Below are 21,689 nucleotides of genomic sequence, written 5' to 3'. Positions count from 1 at the left end.
CTCAGCCTAGCTGTTACTAGTGTCAACATGTTAGTTGTTACCAGAGGTGGGCAGTAGCACGCTACATGTAGCGGCTGCTACATTTTCAGTAGCGGTAGCGGCGCTACATTTAAGCAATTAACATAACATAACATAACATAGTGATGTCGGCTCTGAAGTGTAGGCCTGATGTGGCCTGTCGCCGATTCTTTTCCATTTCGTGCCTTGTTCATAAATGGTGAGCAGTCAAGTGATCGATAATCCTATCCCTCACAACAGATTCCATCAGCTTACAAACAACACTTGTCAGACTGACAGGGCGATAGTTGCCGGGGCTGCTTTTGTCACCTTTTTTGAACAATGGTGTTACTTGAGCTTCTTTCCAGTCGGACGGGATTGTAGCGGGAGCGCCCGCTACATTTAGAGCATGTAGCGGTAGCAGTAGCGGCCGCTACATTTCAAAGTAGCGCTGCCCAGCTCTGATGATATGACACGGAATACCGTTTATATATCAGAATTTTCTCAAAACTCTCCTGATCTATTAGTCTATTAGCTCTTAGGGAAATGAGTGTAGACTAATACAATATTTACTAAAATATATTAGAATAGAATAGAATAGAAGTGTCGGCGCTGAAGAAATAGGCCCATGGCCTGTTGCCGTTATCAGAAGTGTTATATTATCAGAAGTGATTATCGAAATTTTGTAATGTAAATTCTGAGCTTATTTTCTAATAGTAGATGCCTTCTGAAAAGTTCAATGTACAAACGATGAAACAAATAAGGTTAAGAAATACACTTGTATAGCATGCACTCATATTAGCAGAATATTGACTTTCTGATACCACCGTACAAGCAGCACGAGAACGTAGAACTGATAACTCATCCATGAATTTATCGATGTTGCAAGTTGAATCGAATTTTTTGATATTGCATTGTCAAGCTGCCTCGAAGAACAAAAATTTTCGTATATAATAAAGAATTAATAAAAGTTCCCTAATTATTCAAATCATTATCAGTAACTAACGTAGAGATTTTCAAGTTTCACTGCTCTTCCAGCGCATGGAAATGCTCTACAACGTTCAAGAAATCAGCTTAGCTTTAATAAAAGCAGAAAGGCTCCCATCGACGGTTAAAATCATACATACAATTCGTAAGCTAAGGTAAATTTTCGTTTAATGAACTGTTCAAGCTCATCATCATACATTTGAGTTCAGATGACACATTTCTTGAGAGGAAACAGAAACTAGCGATTCTCAACAGCTGTCGAGAAACGTTATGACGGGTTAAACAGGAAATGAATAAATGAAGCAAAATTACTTTAAAACAATGTCATGGCTTAATGACGACTTCTTCAATGATCGAAAACAAACTCGTACCGCATTAGAGTGTTAATTACTCAGTTTTACAGTTTGTCCAACTGTCCAAGATTGTTTTTATGTTATGAATCATTCACATGGCTAAGCTGTGAAGTTTTACCATATTTTTTGAAGCGCTTCAGACAATGTTTATGCCGCGCTATACTTCGACTTCAACATGTGAACTAGAGAGCCCGTTACCTTCAAACTTTAAAAGCAGACGAGGATTGAAGTTGAATCGAAATATTGAAGTGAAAAATATTTCAACAAGAGTCTTTGTCTCCCAAGTGGCGAAAATAATGTTCGCTCGAAGAATATGCCATCTATTTAGGTTCCTTTGAAACTACTAGGTAATAATATTTCGATTTGATCAACAACCCATCAAATACAAAAGAACTTGAATTGCAGAAAAACAACAATGCCCAGAAGATTCATGCTCTGTGCATTGTTGGAGTTCTGTGCCAGTCCTTCGCTATATAAGGTTACGATTTTGTCCGGAACGATGAACGTTAAGTAAGGAGATGATGACACATTTGCTGAATGACTGTGGCAGTGGAGACGTGCTCCTTTCAAAATTAAATGAAAATATTTATACGATACGATTTTAAATGCCATTCTTCATACAGATAAGCGTCAGAACATCAATCACAATGATTAGGGACGAAGAAAATGCAGTGAAATTCCAACAACGAACCGTGACATACATAAATAAATTATTATTATTGCCTTTTTTATGCAGTTTCACTGAGAAAGCAATAGAATAAATGAATTTGCTAAAACACAAATTCATTTCAGAATGTCATTAGAACCTTAGTTTTGACCTCTATCACCTCGGATGATGGATGCCAGACCTCATCCAGTGAAGGTATTTTTGGTCTCCCATCTAACGTACGCTGCATTCCTTTAGTTAAACATAAATGAAAATTTGTCCACAAAAAAAAACGAAACTCGCACAATTGACTTAATTTAAAAACGACTCCAACAAACAGAAGAATAGGACCATTATCCACTCGAGAACCTGAAATATAGAGGCAGCTGCGGGCTCCTGGAATATCCCTATATGCATCAGCGCAGAAATCAGCGGTCGCTCCAAGTGCGACCGACATTTTTCGGTAACTTACAAAATGGGAATTTTAGTTAAACTGAATCGATTACGATATTCTTTGTACAGGGCCAAGAACTGATCTTTGTCTAGAAGTATCTCTATTGTCAAGTCTAAGGATGAAGACTTGTGTCCCGCGTTCGCGAGGCGATAAATGTTAAAGAAAAAACTCCCTACCCAGCATTTCGCAATGCCAAAATTGGAGAAAGTTGGGAAGAATGAAGGTAATTTTGAAACGTTGAAAAGTTGATTCTTCGAACGCTCAGAATTTCCATAGTTTTCCATTATAGAGCGTTGGTAGAGTAAAATCAATTTCGTTTTGTCATATACACAATCATGAAGCTAGTTGCATTATGTGAGCCAAGACGATTTCAAGAACAATTTAGAATTAAGTATTACAAACGAAATTTTTTGATCGATCGCAGAATTCCTGAATAGCATTTGTAATGCCGAATCAGTCATAATTAATTTATTCATTAAAGCATAATAGTACAATTATAAATCGTATTCTTTGGTAACAAGAAAATGTTTTATTGTTGCCCTTGAGTAAGCAAATGCAAGTTTGCCTACCGTTGACATGCCATTAATGACCCACACTACAATTTTAGGCCTAAGTTCAATGAAATTTTTGTGTGGGGCAAAATGTTTTCAGAAATGGTGGATTAATCGCGCTTGGAACTGTTTCAAGTAGAAGCTTCTGAGAATTTGTGGAATTCGTGAAACCAATTAATGACTATAGGAGTATCCAAACAAAATATACTACATCTTGAGGTATATCTTGTTTGTATAATTTGTTTATATATATTATTGTTTGTTATAATGAGGCGATCATTGATGAGCCTTCTCGATAATAGCAGGTCGATCGTCAGCCGAACTCGCCATCAGAGGAACCTCCTCAGGAGGTCGGGCGTCTGCGTCCTCAGACGCGCCGTCTTGCACGATGTCTCTGGCAGGAGCGACATCTGGCTGACACGCCTGCCCGGGACGATCTGCCAATTGAAAATTCTTATTAAAATTTATTTATGTAAAACACGTCCATATTACTCCTAATCTCTACACTAGATAGTTCCAACAAGACTTCAATATTACTCTTAATCCTGCAGTGGTCGCTTGCAAAAACTGACCAAATTTATAACTTACATATGGTATACATATGTAATCCACGCGATCACTGGAGGGTTGATCTCTACAATAAATAGTATCAACACGTTTGGGTTCGCATGTATGTTCACTAGATTACGATCCTTATTATTGAAATTAATATGGAAAAATGTATCGCATTACAACTTCAACAACTGGACAAGTTATTCGGCTAATGATAAGTTTGAAGAACTTCGGAACCTCTTTGCATTGGAGGTAAATTTAGCACACTCTATGTTATGACGGTTCCTATGCGGATGGGTATTCACTCTGATCCAGAATTACTTCATTAGGAATGAATGATATGTAATAGAAACGGTAGTCAATTTATTGAAATTTTAAAAAGTTTATTATTAATCGATCGATAAGCCGATATTTAACTTTTACTTCAAACAGTAGTCCAATTTTACTTTTATCTTTCGTAAGCTCCTCAATTGGCATAAGTTTGGACATGACTGGTCTTGGGATAGTAATTTTCAAAGGCGTTGAAGCATTAATGAATGTACAAAAAGTGTCTGTCAGCTTTTACTAGAACCAAGCCTTCTCGCGAATTTAGAAGAGGATTTAGAAGAGGGAGAAAATAAAATAATTAAAAATCAATAACACACGAAAACTTTGCATTCAGTGAGGCTGTAAGACGTGGGAATGCTAGCAGCGCGGTATTGAGTCCCTTAAGGTCTGTGACTCGTGCCAAACGTTTGGTTGTACCAAACGCCCTATGGTTCGGCTAAGGCGTGTAAGTCAGAGACCAGACTGCGCTAGCGTCTTACAATTGTGTTTCGTATTGGGGAATGAAACACAGTAGGAGTTCTCCTCATTTACTGGAACTAGGTCTGGAGACCAGGTTACGCGCTGTATTACAGATTTGTAAATGGTTATGACTAAAAGATTTACTTAATATTGCAATGTCTTAGGTCAGTGCTAATAATATAAATAAATAGCTAATTCATATATAACAGTATTTCAATTAAAGTTGATAAACCGGCGTTCACTCCACAAGTGCGTGGAAAATATCGCAAAGATCAACGAAATTACCACCACGTGAACGCAGCGACCCCTCAAACGGTTCCCGCGTTACTAGCAGCGTCACCGTCAGTGCGTGTCTAGAGCTCGAGCGAATGATGTGTTGCTCCACGAGCCCTCCCGGTGTTACCTTGTTTTATGATGTTATAGCTTATTGAGCCTATTGTCCCCATGTATTCCTCTATTGCCTTCACTGTGTATGATTCCAGAATTGTGATTCTAAATTCATGTCATTGAGTGAATTTTATAGTCGTTACTGTAAGTAACGCTGCGTTACTTATAGCCGCCGACATTGTTGGCGGCCATTATAACGAACATTTGCTAATGGGCTCCTACATCATAGTTGATATGTATTTTCTAGTATGAATTCGTCTAGGAGTAATTATTTTAAAGAGGGATTATTTGTCGCATAACTGGATGTACTGATTTGATATTTTTTAGGCCATTTGCCTCACCATTGCCGTTATAATCATTCGAATGTGTAGCAAAGACGCCGTTCTGTTTTCTTCGACACAATCTCATAGAAAAAATTTTAAGGGATACTACTTCGTTCTCCGCTTACAGCCTCATCGAGCCTTACTGCTTCCTGGCGAGTGCCGACATGCGTTTCTTTCAGTCTCCTTTAATTTGAAGCATTTTAGGTAATTTTAAGATATTGTCCTCTAAAGTTTATCTCTAATCTGATCATTTCAGGTACCGTAATCGTAGGCCAAGCCCAACCGCAGTCGTTGGCACTAATCGTAAACAAAACCCAACCCAGCGTTGGCACTGTCATACTAGTAAGCAATTTCAAGCCCAACCCCGCGTTGGCGCTATTATCGGAATCGAATCCCAACCTAGCGTTGACGCTATAACTGTAATTGAATCCCAACTCAGCGTTGGCAAATTTAAGCATAAGAAATTAAACGTCAACATATCTGGCCTAACACATTGAAGCTCAGAAATCTTAAACGTAACCATCGTCAACTTTGCCGTCTCTTCTTCTCGCCTGCCAAAACCACCTCGTGTGAGTAACAAATGAAATATCGCGGCCATGCCGACATAAACAATTCCTGTCATGTCAGTTGTAATTTTGTTATCGAGAAGTCAAATAAGAACGTTCATCTATCCTATAACGTTCAGTACTAAACAATATCTAAAGTCTAAACAATGTGCATGAGTCTACCCCCTGCTTAGTTTAAGTTTCATGTATGTCTATCTCGACCTATTAACTAATATTAAATCTTATTTCCAGCTTAAGTCACTCAGCTTACGTCACTCAAGTATATGAAATAAACGGGAGAAAAAGCAAGTCAACCTTTCCCTACCCCGTTGAGCCCGCACACGTTTGTGTCATCGGATGAACACTAATATATAAATTCAGAATAAGTAATATAGAGTTGAAAACACCAGATATACGTTGAGAAGTAAGCTGCAATAATGGAAACAACGCTTAGTAATCGGCAAAAATTATAATATTTGAAGATGGATTGCATGAGGTTTCAAGATCAGTGGTTATAGATTAGTTTCTGGCACCGGTTAGCTCCCCAGCACGGTGTCTGAACATGCTCCATTAAATAGAATAGAAACACGTTTGCTGCAATACAATAGAATACTCGCAGCAAACGTGCTCACTTCCCTCATGCCATATTCGGGTTGAAAATAGCCAACATAAATTATAATTAGACTCATTATCAGAGTTGCGCACTAGTTATGTATTAAATGCATTGGAGTCTTCACATGACACATGATTTGATATCCAGCATAAAATACAATTCACGAAAGCATTTCAATTAATAACTTTCATTGAACATTTGAATTGAATCTACATGAAATTACACCTTTATAAGGTAAGCCTGCCGGAGACCACCACTGCCGTGCTTCGAATGGACTATCATGATAGAACGTAGCCTATAACACTTTTTGACTGCAACATTATCAGCCGCAAGCCACCAGACAGATTACATCCATTGAATTAGATCAATCAGCCTACAGGAAAATAGCGTTCCACTGATTGGTGCACAAATTTGGACGTGCACGGCTACGCACCCCTGCTGAGCTCCGTTTACTACATATTCTGGTGCAAATATCTGATTCCCTCGTGTATAAAACGACGACGTGAATTTTTACGAGCGAGGACTACACTTTGACGAGTTTCCGACGCTGAATCCTGTGCCCTTAAATTTGACTGTGACGAGTGGCGGCCGTTACTGTCCCGATACCTACCTCCTTCTTTGTTTGTTCTACCATCTTGGCTGATCGGCCATCTTGGTTAGATGAGTGTTTCTTACGGCTGCTCACGTAGCTTGCTTGGCACAAACTACGTCGACGTAAGCTTGTTTTTTGAACGGGGACTAAATATATCGTGGTTTTTCGTTTCAGCGTTCACTATATTCAGCTTTGAGCAGACTACAGATGAGATGACTTTGCCTTAAATCTAACGGAACCGTCCTGACACTACGCAAAAAACAAAAAACCGTTACTGTCTGGATAATACTGGAGCGGGCTTGTTGCCGGACCGTTTTTTTCTGTTCTTGCTACTCGCCCAGCTTGCTGGACGCAAACTACGTCAACGTGTGTTTTTGACTGGCAGGACCATATTGTGAGTATTTGTTTTGGCGTTCGCTATACTCAGCTGTGAGCTGACTGTAGATGAGCGCCACTAGCTGTTATTGAATAGAATAGAAGTGTCGGCACTCAAGGAATAGGCCCATGGCCTGTTGCCGATTCTCGAATTTTTCGTGACTTGATTCACAAGGGGTCCGGCCTTTGGAACCCGATCTTTCCATAACTGACGATTGATTGAGATAGCTTCTGGACATATTGCCTGGTCCGTAATTTGCTAGGCATTTTAAGACTGAACATATGCTCCAGCATAGCTTCGTCCGGACTTATTGCCTGGTCCGTAATTTGCTAGGCATTTTAAGACTGAACATATGCTCCTGCATAGCTTCGTCTAGTTTGTTCTTGAAGGCGTTCATACTCGGAGCGTCAACGATGCTATCAGGGAGGCTGTTCCACATGTAGGTGACTCGAATCGAGAAGAAATGTTGTCGCATGGATGTGTTACAACGCAGTTTTTTTAGTTTATAGCCGTGGCCCCTGGTGTTGGTTCTTGTTTCAAATTCTAGTAGTCCTTCTGGGACCTTGTATAAGCCATGAGTATACCTGCCGGACATATGCTTCAATGAATTCCCCACGCAGGCGTCGATAACTGAGGCGTGGAAGCTTCATAATCTTTAATCTTTCCTCATAGGACTTGCCTTTCAAGCCCGGAATTATCCTTGTTGCACGTCTTTGAACACTCTCTATTAAGTTTTTGTCCTTTTCAAGTTTCGTAGAACACACGACGTTTCCAAACTCTAGGTTCGGGCGCACGACAGCAACAAACAACTGCTTCATCGCTTCATGGCACGCCGCTGCGCACTGGGAGCCCAGTCTGATACGGACCCATTAATACTGACACGTTGACGTCTCCATACTAGAAAATCTCTGATCCATTTGAGTACATTGCTGTCAATTCCCAAAGACAGCAATTTCCGCAACAGCCGCTCATGTGGGACACAGTCAAATGCCGTGGCAAAATCGAGGTACACTGCATCTATACTGGCTCCCTTTCGTCCAGCAGGCGGGTCCATTCGTTCAGAGTAGATGAGAGGTTAGTGGTGCAGGATCTCCCGGCAATAAAGCCATGTTGACAGTCCGATAGGAGATTATTAGCAGTCAAATGATCTATCAATTGATCCCTCACAACAGATTCCATTACCTTGCAAACGACACTTGTCAAACTGACAGGGCGATAGTTGCCCGGGGCAGCTTTTGTCACCTTTTTTGAATAATGGTGTCACTTGAGCTTCTTTCCAGTCAGCCGGCAAGATCCCTGCGTTCAAAGTTTTTCGAAAAAATGACGTCAAAGGGCCGGCTAGGACAGTTGCTAACTCTTTGAGTAATCTGGGGTGGAAGCCGGCTGGTCCACATGACTTGTTTGGATTTACAGCGATAAGGCGCTTGAGAACCTCTTCTTCTTGTATTTCAAAACTTGTTAATTTAGAGTCGACTGGGCGCTCCTCAATAGCTGGAATACTGTTCAAGTCCTCTTCAGTAAATACGCTACTGAAAAAGTGAGTAAGAACGTTAGCTTTGCCCTCATCAGAGGATATCTTGCGTTGATCTACTTTCAAATCAAAAATACCGTACTTCATCTTGCACTTCGAGCTAGCGCACAAAAAGAAGGCTTTCGTATTCTTTTTTGCATTTTTAGCAATTTGTTTTTTGAGGGTTTTTACTGCGGTGCGACGGCGTTCTTTAGCTTGATTTCGAGTTCTTGTGTATAAGTTATAGTCAGCATCGCTACGAGTCTGTAAATAACGCTGGTAGGCTTCCTTCTTTGTTTTCTTTGTTTATATGACCCATCTGAATCTGGCGGCTGTCCATGGGGACATTAGCTTACTCGGCTAAGCGACTGCTCGGGCTGCGGTCCGCTTCTGCAGCCTTTGACCTATCCGTCTCTGATAAAATAGAATTGCTCATCGCGACGTCCCCCACGCCTCGCAAAGCTCGCATGTCTTATCGTGGATGCTGTGCTAGCCGAAATAGGCGTCCAGCTGCCACCTATCGAACAGTGCGCGACAACGGTGTGTTCGTTATCACTGGTAATGGGCCGTTGCTACGATGAAAATCATTTGCAACTAACTCAACGTCTGCGAATGCTGCTGCTGAGAATCGGCCTATGTCGACCCGTTATACAGGGTGCGGCGTGGGAACTTACTCTTTTAAAAAAATCACAAAGTAAAAAGTATTAAAGATAGCGTTTTAATTCTTTCTTTTTTACAAAGAGCTACATTTAAAGTTTCGTTGGGTTTACTTACAAGTTTAATTCTTGAATATTACATCTTGTAGGTGACCTCCATGCTGTTCAATACATTTTGTCAGACACAGAGACTGCGAACGCGCGCTCCTCTCTCGACCACTGCATGGTCGCAACTGAACTGAGTGGACGAAAAACTTCATAGCCCGCGCACCATATTGCGCATGGCGCCACCTTCCTAGGACTAATGGCCGCCACGTGGCGCGCAATTCAAATAAGTAAGTTCCCGCGCCGCACCCTGTGCGGCGCACATCCATCCAACCATCTCCAACCTGTCTGCATGTAGTTCCAAAAACCTGCTTTAGCGTCCGTGTTGATCGCCACTCTGAGCAGCCGTGTCGCCGGTTATCGTTCGGCTACCTCAACGTCCGTTCGCAGAATAACAAGGTTGATGAGTTTCTTCACATTTGTCGCACGCACTCACTAGATGTCGTCTTCCTGACCGAGACCTGGCACGACGCTGACTCGGCTTGCATCGCGCGTCTTCGCGCTGAAGGATTCAAAGTAGTCGAGCGCGCTCTTCCCCGCATGCAACCCCACACCCTGGCGACAAATTACGGTAGAGTAGCTATCGTCGCCAGCGGGGGCGTGTACCTTGATGTTCTTAACGTCGGCGTCCGACCCACCACTTTTGAGCTGCAATGTGCTAGGGTCACCTGCGCCTCGTTTACGGACGTTGCAGTCACCATTTACCGTCCTTGATCGGTTGCTGTGTCGCGCGATTTTTTCTTCGAATTGAGAGTTGTGAATTTTTCGTCTTCAACAGAGTTGTGACTTTGCCGAACATGTCCTTATCTCCAACGATTTGAACGTTCGACTAGATCGCATCGATGACCCATCGGCTGAACGACCTTCGGCATGGTTTGTCACGTGACCTTTCCGACGCACGACATGGGCGGCGGACTGCTGGTCGGCTGGAAGTTGTCATCACGCGTGCTGACCATCAGAGTCTGCCAGTCGGCATAATCGGGATCGCAATATCCGACCATCAACTACTTCCGGTGCCATGTGTGCGGTGCCAGCGTACAAGACCATTACCTGTCGTCCGAAACGCGATCTCGACAGCGAAATCTTAGCGAAAAGCTGCAGTCTTCCCGACTCATGGTTGGCACTATCAGTCAACGACCTCATGTAACTCTATAACACCGAGATGACCCGTGCACTCGATGACCTCATTCATGCACGCACAGTTCGGGTACCCCAACGAGTCTCCGACCCATGGTTCGATGATGAATGTAGAGTCTTGAAGCAGAGGATTCATCTGTTTCAGTGGGCTGTCTACCGGGCAAACATACGCAGCAATCCTGCTGCTGCCGCTGCTGTACGTGGCCTATACCTGGCAAGATGCGCGTCGCAATTATGCCGACTTTCGTTCTAAAAGAGAGTCTTTGGAGAGAAAGTCTTCTAAAAGAGAGAGTTTTGGCGTCAGAAAGTCGACGCGCAACAAAGCGCTCCTCGAACGCTGTGGCGTTTGCTAGGTAAACTCATGAGAACATGTCATACAGAGGCTTCGGGTGACGTAAGCGAGGAGGAATTCCATGCGGTATTCGAAGAAAAAATTTCTGCTGAGCGAGCAACGTCGGCTAATGTTCCGCCGGCACAACATTTTGCCCCGTAACCATGCGATTGCGTGTTCCAAAAATTCACTCGTGCCACAGCTGACGACGTCATCGCTGCAATGTGTGCGCTGCCCAACAAGCAGTGTGCCAGCGATCCGCTGTCGACGTTGATACTTTTGGGGGATGCGGCAACCCTACCACCTTTTCTGGTCAGACTTTTCAACCGCTGCCTCACTGACGGTGTTGTTTCGATGAACTTCAAATCAGCTTACATGACGCCTCTATTAGAAAACAGACATTGACGCTTCCGATTCCAAATCATATCGACCCATCTCCAACCTGTCGATTTTGTCGAAACTCCTGGAACGCGTTGTGGCGCGACAGCTGAACAACCATCTACAGCAGTCCGTTCTCATGCCTCGCCTCCTGTCTGCATACCGTAATCTCTACTCGACGGAAACCGCTGTATACTGTAGGTACTTCCAGACATTCTGCACGCAGTAGACCGTGGCGACATTGCGGCACTAGTTGTACTCGACCTGTCGGCCGCATATGACACTATTTCGTAGAGCCTATGAATCTAATGCTCAGTCATTTAATTTGTTTCCATCATTTCTTGTGTCTATTTTTTTGTTGCTTGCTATTAATCTTATGTGTGACGTGCCCTCGAAGTTCGTTTGAACCAGACGCCATGATAAAGCTTCGTATAACAATAATATCAGTGATAATAATAATGAAATTAACCCTCATTTTTAAATGATGAGGGCGATAAGTTTCCGAGAATGGCAATTCAAAAAATAATAAAGAATTAGTGGTTGCGAGGGAGCGTCGCTGCGAGGGAGCAATCGAACTTTTGATCAACGAGCAATTCGTTTATCGAAAGCAATACTAATCAATAAAATTGTTCGGAAAAATTATAAAAATTGAATCAACCTGGAAGGCGGGCGATCCGAAAATATCCCCATAGTATGCATACGTAGTTTGCAGCAAAGAAAAATTAGATACACAAGTTGGATGACAAACTGCAAACAGAAAATCAGAATCGCGCCTCAGAGGAGGCATGAATTTAAAAACTATAAAATTATATCAACTTTCAGACGGAAACGATCCAAGAGGAAGAGAGACCAATGCTCAGGTCAAGTTTAGTAAGAACATCTAGTGGGCTACATAGTTCGAAAAAACGCCGTTAAACGGTATTACCGGCGTTTCAGGGACCGGCCAGCACGTGAAATTTAGCACCGTGTGGCCGTTTTTATTCCAATTTAACACTAGAGACCTGTAAAAAAACATTTGAAAAAATGCAAAACGGTTTCTTTTCACAGGGCGGCCGGTTACCAGTACGCCGGTGAGACTGTTTTTTCACGGCTTTTTTCGAATAGTGTAGGCAACCGCTGACGACGTAACCCATTGTCAAGTTAGAGGCTTGCTTTAAGCAAACCTCTATCTTAAGTGTACAAAATCAGCAATTCAGATGGTTATACAGCAAAGATCAACTTCAGTAAGAATTCCCAGACAATTGTCCCACGCAGAGGAACATTCCAGCAAGCAGCACAGTTTAGATGGGAGCAGAGGGCAGCGTCAGCCAATAGTGGCCCTGCATGTCGGTCGAGGGATCATACATACGAAGGAAAGCAATAACACACTTCACTTAAGAAATGTTACATTCGGTAGAAGATTCCAAACATAACATCAGGAGACAGGAGAGACAGAGATCTGAAACCAACGCAAATGAGTGGACTAATAATTGCTCCATGCTCCATATGATATACCTTCGGCAAAACCAGTTAAGTTAATGCTGTGATGTTTCTGAGTTGGGAATGTGGCTGATCAAAGACTGATCCAGAAACAACGAAAACTTTGGCACAGAGAGCGACATGAACATAATTTTTATAGATATACCTTACATGGAAAACAAAACTCCCAACGAGACCGGAGGTCCGTGCACATTTTGAGATCAATACAAGACTTAAGTGGAAGATCTGAGAGAGGGTGAGGCCACCATTCAGGATGCTTTTAAGAAGAGCACCAGATAATTCAGTTCATTTCATCAGTTCTCTCCGATGCTTCCTGAAGCCTGATCAATAAGCTATTTATACTACAGAGCACCAAGCGTTGAAGGAGCTTTCCAACAGCTTGCATGCAATCAGTATGGCTAACTGCATGCATGATTGCGGCACCACTCACCGTGCTCGTGGCTGAGGAGTAGCTGGGGCGAGTTACCGACGGAGGGCGTGTCTTGTACGATGACTTGCGTCGGGGGGTCAGCGGGCAGCGAGATCTCCTCCAGGTTTGGGATGAGCGCCAGCAGGGACGTCCTCACGTGACCTCGCATGTTCGCGAAGGCGATCTTCTGACTGCGAGCGCTGAACTCCTTGCACAGATTCTTGATTGCCTGAGGACATGAAACTCCAGTTAACTTTTGACAGAAGAAAAACGAACAAGTTCAAAAAAATGCGCAGACCGTTTAGCGCAAGTGAAGACTGAAAAAATAGCATCGAGAAATAATTTTTTTTCTCTGGCATTCAATTGTTCACTTTGAAGTTAAGTAATAAACCTTTTGTAAGGCAAATCTACTATATCTTGAACAGTTTAACTCATATTCAATGGTGATGTCTGACAGTCGTTGAATCGTGCCGCCATTATAAGAAATTCTTTTCTATCTTAATAAAGTAGGGACTTAGAAGATCAAGTGTACGTTAGGTAAATGAAACAATGTCGAACAGAATGCGATATTCGAGAGCTCGGAAGTTGGTGACACGGAAAGCTTTGGTGTCGTCGCCCTTGTCTCATTCGTGATAGCTTTACGCTAACACCATTAAATTCACGCATGTGAAGGGCCTTTATTAATTAGTTAATGCATGTAATTTCACCTCTTGGTCTGACACACCAAATTATTGCGTTTGGACGTATTTATTTTTGCTACACGGCTTGCCGTAGGGCTCTTGCCTGATGAGTGAACCAGCTTCCAATTCCATCTGTTAAGATGTCAAAACTCGGCTCTCTATCTCGTCTCAAGTTTCCTATAATTGCGTTCATTGTCTCTCATACTAACCTTCTTGAGGTTGGGCTGACCTTAATTTATTAACTCAAACTTCATTAAATCGTCGCCAGAGGGCCGTTAGGCCGCTCCTAAACACCATGGTTGAACTAATAGGCTACAAGGTTGACCAAAGAGCAGCAGCGCCTTGCAGATGTCATTTGTTATTCCACCCGTGACGTCACCATGGTCGTTGTGACGTCACCGTGTGATTCAAACTGATTTGTAACACCTGTTTTGCTTAAAATAAGACTAGTAGCAGTAGGTAAATATTTTTGGGCCATTTTAATGAGGTAAATTTTTTTCAAGGTTGAACTAATACAAGGTTTTCCCACGTGCAGCTGCGCCTCGCGGACGTAACTTGTTATTCCAACTGTGACGTCACCTTGGCTATTGTGACGTCAGCTCGTGACGTTAAACTGATTTGTAACACCGGTTTTGCCTAAAATAAAACTAGCTGCATGCAGAAAATGAATTTTCTTGGGGCGTTTTGATGAGGTCATTTTTTTAATGCTTTCAAAGATGACATAAAAACAATGTATTGATCAGCACTATTTACATTTTGTGCCTACAGTGACGTCACTCTAGCGATGCGCAGAACGGCGAAAAATCGTTATCGCCGTGGTTCGACCTTATATTAGTTCAACCATGCCTAAACACCTACTAGCGACATTTTTTTAGAAGGTGTTTAACTGCTATATTCATCGTTGAACTAACTTGAATCATATTCTGCGCATACTGATTATAATTCAGAAGTAAGACTCTTAAGCCTTGTGAGTGGTCGTATCACTCTCAGTATAATTCCAATACCCGTCCGTCTTACCCCGGATGGATACGTGCGGCCTACCCGGTTAATTGCACTTGTCTTCTCTTACTGTATTATAAGTTAGGTTTTGAGGTAAGCATTGAGATATTGCCGTGTTCATTTCTGTGCCGTTCAAAATTGGAAATATTGAAATAATTATCTACTTACAATAATGACCAGTACATTGCAATACTTTATAGATATATCGTCTGCAATTGAATTTCGGGTCTGATATCTTTGGCGCATTCCAAGAACTTCCCGTGGTTTTATAATTAAATTAATTACAAATAGTTATAATTGCGTTGTGTCTTTATACCATCAATGGTTAGACATACAATAATAGCGGTTTCAGCGTTTAGTAGGCCGTAGGCCTGTCGCCGATTCTTAACATCGCAGAACATTCACAGCATTTTTCAGTCTAACTCGCAACTCACTGCTACAATTCTGCCGTACTTAACCGCCCGGCCTCCTTGCCGATTCTGACCAGAAACTGGCGCACAGAGCTGGGATGGTACCCACGCCTCTCTGCGCCAATCTTGGTACTCTGAACTGTAACCACTGGGCCACCTTGCACCCCTTATATATATAAGGTACGAAAAATGAATAAAATACGCTGATGGTGCAGTTGAGAACGGTAGAGACGTTAAAAATTCTGTCATGGCCAATTTCACTTGTTAAATATTCCAAATTCCCAAAATAAAAATATTAGATCACAAAAAAAACTTTCTATAGGTATGTAATTAGTGAGCAAGCTTCAATTTACAATTTAGAAATAAATATGTGTGCAGCAGACTATCATATAAGTCAAATCAAGTAAATATTCCTGAATATTTACGAATCCCGCACTAGTAAACGAAATTCCCCGAGTAAGTGTTGACCAATCAAATGTTTACCTTCGTTCTTCGGATGCAGCATCCCGCGCCACAGAAGTAAATCTTAGTAGTCCACAGCTGCAACAGGGAAGCTTAATGCAGCAATGAGTTTCCGCAAGACCAGATCTATAACCTCAAAAAAAATTGCATGGCGCGAGACAGTGAGGTGCCGTGACACTGACCAGCGAGCCGGTGTAGTCGACGACGGAAAGGTGCGTGCAGTCGAGCACCACCAGCAGCGGCAGGTGCTGCAAGCCGCCCTCCGACACCAGGCGCTTCACGCGCTCAGCGCTCGGGAACATCAGGCCCAACGTGGGCTGCACCACCACCAGGCCCGAGCTGCCCCCCTCCGACGTCTGCCACAGTAACATAAGTATTGGTAGCAGGTGCAGTGTATATCAGGCAACATGCGCAATTATTATGGCGAAACTACCTCAAACAGCAGACGTGTAGGGAAAAACAGATTACAATAAAAATTCTCTGCGACTACGTGATGGGAAAAATCCGCCTCAACTGTAAGGAAAGGAGACATCACGATGAGATAAACCTCCAACAAGAAACACATCACGACGAGATAAACCCAGGGCCAAAGCTGTGAGTGAACTGGGAATTGAGCAACAATATTTAATCATTCAGTTAAGAGTTGAACTTGGCTCATAACTCCCACGTCTCATTTGTTCGTAAAAGGAGGAGAGAAGGTAAGAGAGAACGTAGGGCAAAAGTCCACCTTAATACAGAAAAACGTGCTTCCGCTAGAACTGAATATTGATTCATTATTTGTTCAGGATAAACCATTCCTGGCTTTGTGTTTGTTTGGTTTGACCTGATGTGCGACGTTAACGCATCAAATTGCTGATTTCTGAAAACAGGTGCATTTTTCAAATACAAACCGCAGGCGTCACTCCCCGCTGAGATCCTTTGTGCTGTTATATTCATGATAGACAGAAAGGCAGACGGGAGGAGAAAAAAGTACCTGACTTTTGATGCGTACCAGCACTGTACATTCGGCATTGATTGAAGAAGCTGAGCGCGTTTGTTCTCACCTCCCTTAAAGTGACGACGACGTCGGGCGTCGCCTGCAGGTAAAGCAGCAAAAAGATGTTCACTAGAACGCCCACCAGGATGCCCCACTCCAGCGCCCAGAACACGCACAGCAAGAATGTCGCCCACAAGGGAATCTGTTCAAAAGCAACACGAGCAATATAAGCATTCATAGCGATGTCCTGCTAGAAGCCTAATGATATGAAGGCATCGATTTGAGCAATAACTGAGATTTCAATAAGTTCACATACGTCACACGCAACAAGCGGTCTTGTCCGAGAAACGGTTGATAAATCAGGTCACGATAACGCGTTTAACTGAACAATTTTTCACCTAGGACGTACATTAAACGGCCACATGAAGAAGTTTGTTCATAACACAGGCAATGAGGCGAGAGTGCGTTTGACCTGATTTGACGATGCCCTCATGTGCGACATCGTCGCCGGTTCCGCGACCTCGTTGCCGATGCCCTCATGTGCGACCTCGTTGCCGAGAGTGCGACCTCGTCGCCGGTTCCTCCCTCGCCTACCTCAATGAAGACTCCCATACCCGCCCTCCTCTCCAGACCTCGCCATCATCAGCGGTCATTTACTCCTCAGCACCTCTTGGACTTCTCAAGTCGCCCTCAACTCGGACCACCTGCCCATCCTGATCCATCTCCCTACCTCTGCCGACTCCCTGACCCTTCGGGCCGCCCACTCCTAGGTCAACTTTAAAAAATCTGACTGGCCCGCCTGCATGGCAGCCATCGAAGCGGCTCTCGAGATGGTCCCTCCCCCCACCTTGTGAGGCGAAGAGTCGACCTTGAGAAAAGTTCTGACGACTGCTGCCAGACAGCATATCCCTGCCGGATTCCGGAAGGACTTCTCGCCTTCAGTAAACCCTGGCATCCGGTTGCTCATCGAGCAACGGGATGACATCAGGGCGCGCAACCCAACCGACCCCCGGCTCCCAGAACTCAACCTGGAAATCGGTATCTCCATGCAGGCCCACGCCAGGGACACCTGGCAAACGCATCTTGCGTCGTGCAGCAGACGTACCAATCAATCTAAACATTGGAATCTTCTCCGTTTCCTAGCCGGAAAGCGTAACCGCCTACCCCTAATCAATCAATCCAATTAGGTCTGAATTCCTTCTCCTCCCAGCGCAAGATCTCCTCCGCCTTCTGCAAGCTTTTCACTTCAATCGCTCAATCTCAGAGCCCCTCCACCCGCCGCCTCATACGTCGAATCCGGGCCAAACATCCCCTCGACAAGGACTTCTCCCTTTTCACCCCGACATGGTGAAGCTCGCCATTGCAGCCGCCAACAACTCTTCCGCTCGGGGTCCTGACGGCCTCACGGTCCTCATCTTAAGCACCTCGGCCCCCGTGGCCTCCAGTTCCTTACCCGTATCTTTAACATCTCCGTCTCCACAGCCTCTAACCCATTCATTTGGAAAAATTCAATAATTTTTCCAATCCTCAAACCGGGCAAACCCGGAAACCAGGGCTCCTCTTACCGCCCTATCTCCCTCCTCTGCCCTGCAGCCAAGATCCTAGAGCGTCTTGTACTCCCTTACATCTTAGGATCCCTCACCAACGTCCCCTCGAAACATGATTTCAAATCGGGACACTCCACAGTCACCGTCCTCCTCCTGCTCGCGCACCATATCATGACGGGTTTTAACTCTCGGCGCCCTCCAGCCCGCACAGTCGCCGCTGCAGTCGACCTCTCGAGGCTTTCGACAGTGTCGATCACCCTCTCCTTCTGAGCATGATCGCGGCACCGGACCTACATCATAACCTGGTCCGATGGCTGTGCTGCTACCTTAGAGGCAGGCAGACATCCTGCCTCTACCTCAGAACACAATCGCCTTTCAGAGCTATTCACTCGGGAGTGCCCCAAGGCTCTGTCATCTCGCTGGTCCTCTATAACTACTTCATCTCCGATATCCCAGTGCCGACCCCCAACATTGCCTCATATGCGGACGACCTTACCATCTTCGTGCCGTCCCCGAGGCTCGACGCTGCTGAGGCTAAGTTCGCCGTGCTCCTTCGGAACGTTTCGGATTGGTCGGCTGCCAAGAAACTGGGCGTGGCTCCTGGCAAGTCCTCGATCACGCTCTTCACCCCAGACACCCACTAATCTCGATCCCACCCTGTTGCCACCATATGCAACGGCATCATACCCTTGAATAAAACCCCCAAAATCCTAGGAGTCACCTGGGATACGCATTTCACGTTCTCCCCTCACTCAGAGCCACAGCCATGAAGGCAACGGGATCCCTTCGCATTCTAAAAGCCCTTGCCGGCACCAACTGGAGCTTCTCTAAGGAGGACATTATTGCCACCTACCGAACCATCACGCGCCCAATCCTCAACTACGCGGCCCCCACCTGGTACCCTGTCGCCTCACGCACAGCAATTTCTAGCCTTCAAACCATAGAAAACAGTGCACTGAGATTAGCCACTGGCTGCCTCAGAATGGCCCCGATCGCTCATCTTCACCAGGAGACCGGCGTCCTCCCATTATCCGCTCACCTAGACCTGGCCTGTGCCCAGTTCCTCGCCAGCGCCCTCCAGCCCTCCCATACCTCATTCCACATCGCTTCTGCTCCCATCGGGGACCGCCTCATGAAAACCTCCATCCAGTCGAGGTTCGGCCACCTGGTCAAACCATTCTTGGCTAATGGTATCATGCCCGCCGGTGCCTCCGCAGGGAGATCGCCTCCCGCCTGGCGGCGACTGACGCCATAAATGCTGTCTTCGCAGCCCAGCCACCGCTGATTGCATCAGTGGAGGCCTCACTCCCTCGCCCCTACCGCTCGGTGTTATCCCAGCTCCGCTCGGGACACTATTTACTATAGCTCCCTGGCGTCCTACTCCGCTAGGATCGGACGCTCCCCCTAGCTCCGCCTGCCCGGAGTGCGAGGATCCCCTCCAGACCGTCCAGCATCTTTTCGCCTGCCCCGCCTTCCCCACGTCTCTCAGCGTTTCCTCACTGTGGGACAGCCCCGTGGATGTAGCGGCATTCCTGGCCACCCTCCCTGCCTTCGCCCATCTCCCCACTCTCCCGGTGCCTTTCCCCCGGCCACCACCAGAGCCTCCCCCTCCGGCGAGCGTGACGGTTGCAACGTACAACAATAATAACATGCCCTCATGTGGCTGAAACTCTGGACTTCAGTCGTGATGTTTTTAGCTCCTATTCAGTGTTCAGGAGAAATTCTAACAAGCCAGGGATCATGCTTGTGATAATTTTCCATTTGATTACATGCATGATGGTGAAAGTATAAGATAAAAATGTCAATGATCAAGCCCTAAAACGAATTTAATAAACTTTCGAAATTAATGCTATAGGGAAACCGGTACAATTTCATAGTCCGTCCAAAACAAAGAGACTTTAGTCTATACTAAATTGTACATAAAATAAACGTAATACAAAGCTCTTGTATTTAAAATTCAACGCCTATTTGCCTGATGATCTCTAACATCATAGTTCATGTCAGATTTCTACCGATAATACGGCAGTAATTGATGTTCATGACTTCCTTTACTAAACAAGAAAAAATGAGCTGAAAACTGAACTACTCCCTGAGAGAGTACCGTACCTGGTCGAGTTTGTACGTCCTCCAGATGGGCAAGACGTCATGGTATTCTATCATGAATATCACAGCACAAATGATCACAGCCGAGAGTGACGCCTTCGGTATGTATCTGGAAAAATTCACCCATTTCGAGAAATTACTTCACGAGAAATTAATTCACCCATTTCGAGAATTAAATTAATTACAGCGCGGTCGGTCACATGGCAGTAATGATATCAACATTCATTTTAAGGAGAAAAAACGCAAGGCTGCAAGTTCATTTCCAGTTGAAATTTGTAAACCTACAGTAAACCATGCATAAAATTTAGTCAACAGCACCTTAAAGGTACGATAAGGAGAATTAGAAATATTTAGCCCACAGCTCTTCTAAACAAGTGATGTAGGTAAAAGAGACTTACTTGAAGGCAGGCGAGAGCAAGAGACTCACTTGAAGGCAGCGAGAGGAAGAGACTCACTCGAAGGCAGGTGGGAGGATGAGACTCACTTGAAGGCAGGCAGGAGGAAGAGACTCACTTGAATGCAGGCGGGAGGATGAGACTCACTTGAAGGCAGGCGGGAGGAAGAGACTCACTTGAAGGCAGCGAGAGGAAGAGACTCACTTGAAGGCAGGCGGTAGGAAGAGACTCACTTGAAGGCAGGCGGGAGGAAGAGACTCACTTGAAGGCAGGCGGGAGGAAGAGACTCACTTGAAGGCAGGCGGGAGGAAAAGACTCACTTGAAGGCAGGCGGGAGGAAGAGACTCACTTGAAGGCAGGCGTGAGGAAGAGACTCACTTGAAGGCAGGAGGGAGGAAGAGACTCATTTGAAGGCAGGCGTGAGGAAGACTCACTTGAAGGCAGGCGGGAAGAAAAGACTGCCTTGAAGGCGTGAGGAAGAGACTCACTTGAAGGCAGGCGTGAGGAAGAGCAGAGCAAGAATAACCAACAGTCCCGTAGTGAGGCCGCTGGCCTGCGTCTTGGCGCCGCTGGTGGCGTTGACGGCGGTGCGGGAGAAGGAGCCTGTCGTCGGGATGCTCTGGAAGAACGAGCCTGTGAAGTTGCACAGACCCAACGCCAGCATCTCCTGCAGCACGCACGAGATAATCATCACATGCAACCTATAATTATATCATTTGTGATAACAATTAGGCATTTCCGTGTCATAAAATTACCTAAATTGTCATTTTAATACGTAGAAGAAAAAGAGGATCTAGCTTTAAATTTTTTAGAACGATTACTTCTGGCGTACTTTTACGCATTTCCAAAACTTCATGATACCACGTAAACCACAAACTTCTCAATTCCCCTTGAAAGGTTTATATTTTTACAGAAGAGTTGAAAATAAAATTGAATACACCAAAAATATA

At 44.6% G+C, this 21,689-nt stretch overlaps 1 protein-coding gene across 1 annotated transcript in view; it reads right to left on the bottom strand.

Moving 5' to 3' along the window:
• Positions 1-780: 780 nt before the first annotated feature.
• LOC108678330 (sodium-independent sulfate anion transporter) overlaps positions 781-21,689 on the bottom strand; it is a 43,955-nt gene continuing 23,046 nt past the window's right edge. Inside the window, exons 7-12 of the mRNA XM_018166711.2 lie at positions 21,228-21,406; positions 20,348-20,453; positions 16,762-16,896; positions 15,901-16,074; positions 13,189-13,396; positions 781-3,425 (exon numbers count right to left, since the gene is read on the bottom strand). Coding sequence (XP_018022200.1) covers positions 3,265-3,425; positions 13,189-13,396; positions 15,901-16,074; positions 16,762-16,896; positions 20,348-20,453; positions 21,228-21,406 — 963 coding nt within the window. The 3' untranslated portion in view covers positions 781-3,264. The remainder of the gene's footprint in view (positions 3,426-13,188; positions 13,397-15,900; positions 16,075-16,761; positions 16,897-20,347; positions 20,454-21,227; positions 21,407-21,689) is intronic.

This window comes from Hyalella azteca, unplaced genomic scaffold (genome assembly GCF_000764305.2).
Source record: "Hyalella azteca isolate HAZT.00-mixed unplaced genomic scaffold, Hazt_2.0.2 contig12479, whole genome shotgun sequence".
Lineage (NCBI taxonomy): Eukaryota > Metazoa > Arthropoda > Malacostraca > Amphipoda > Hyalellidae > Hyalella > Hyalella azteca.
Note: the sequence above shows the minus strand (reverse complement) of the source record. Positions and strands in the feature narration are given on the sequence as shown.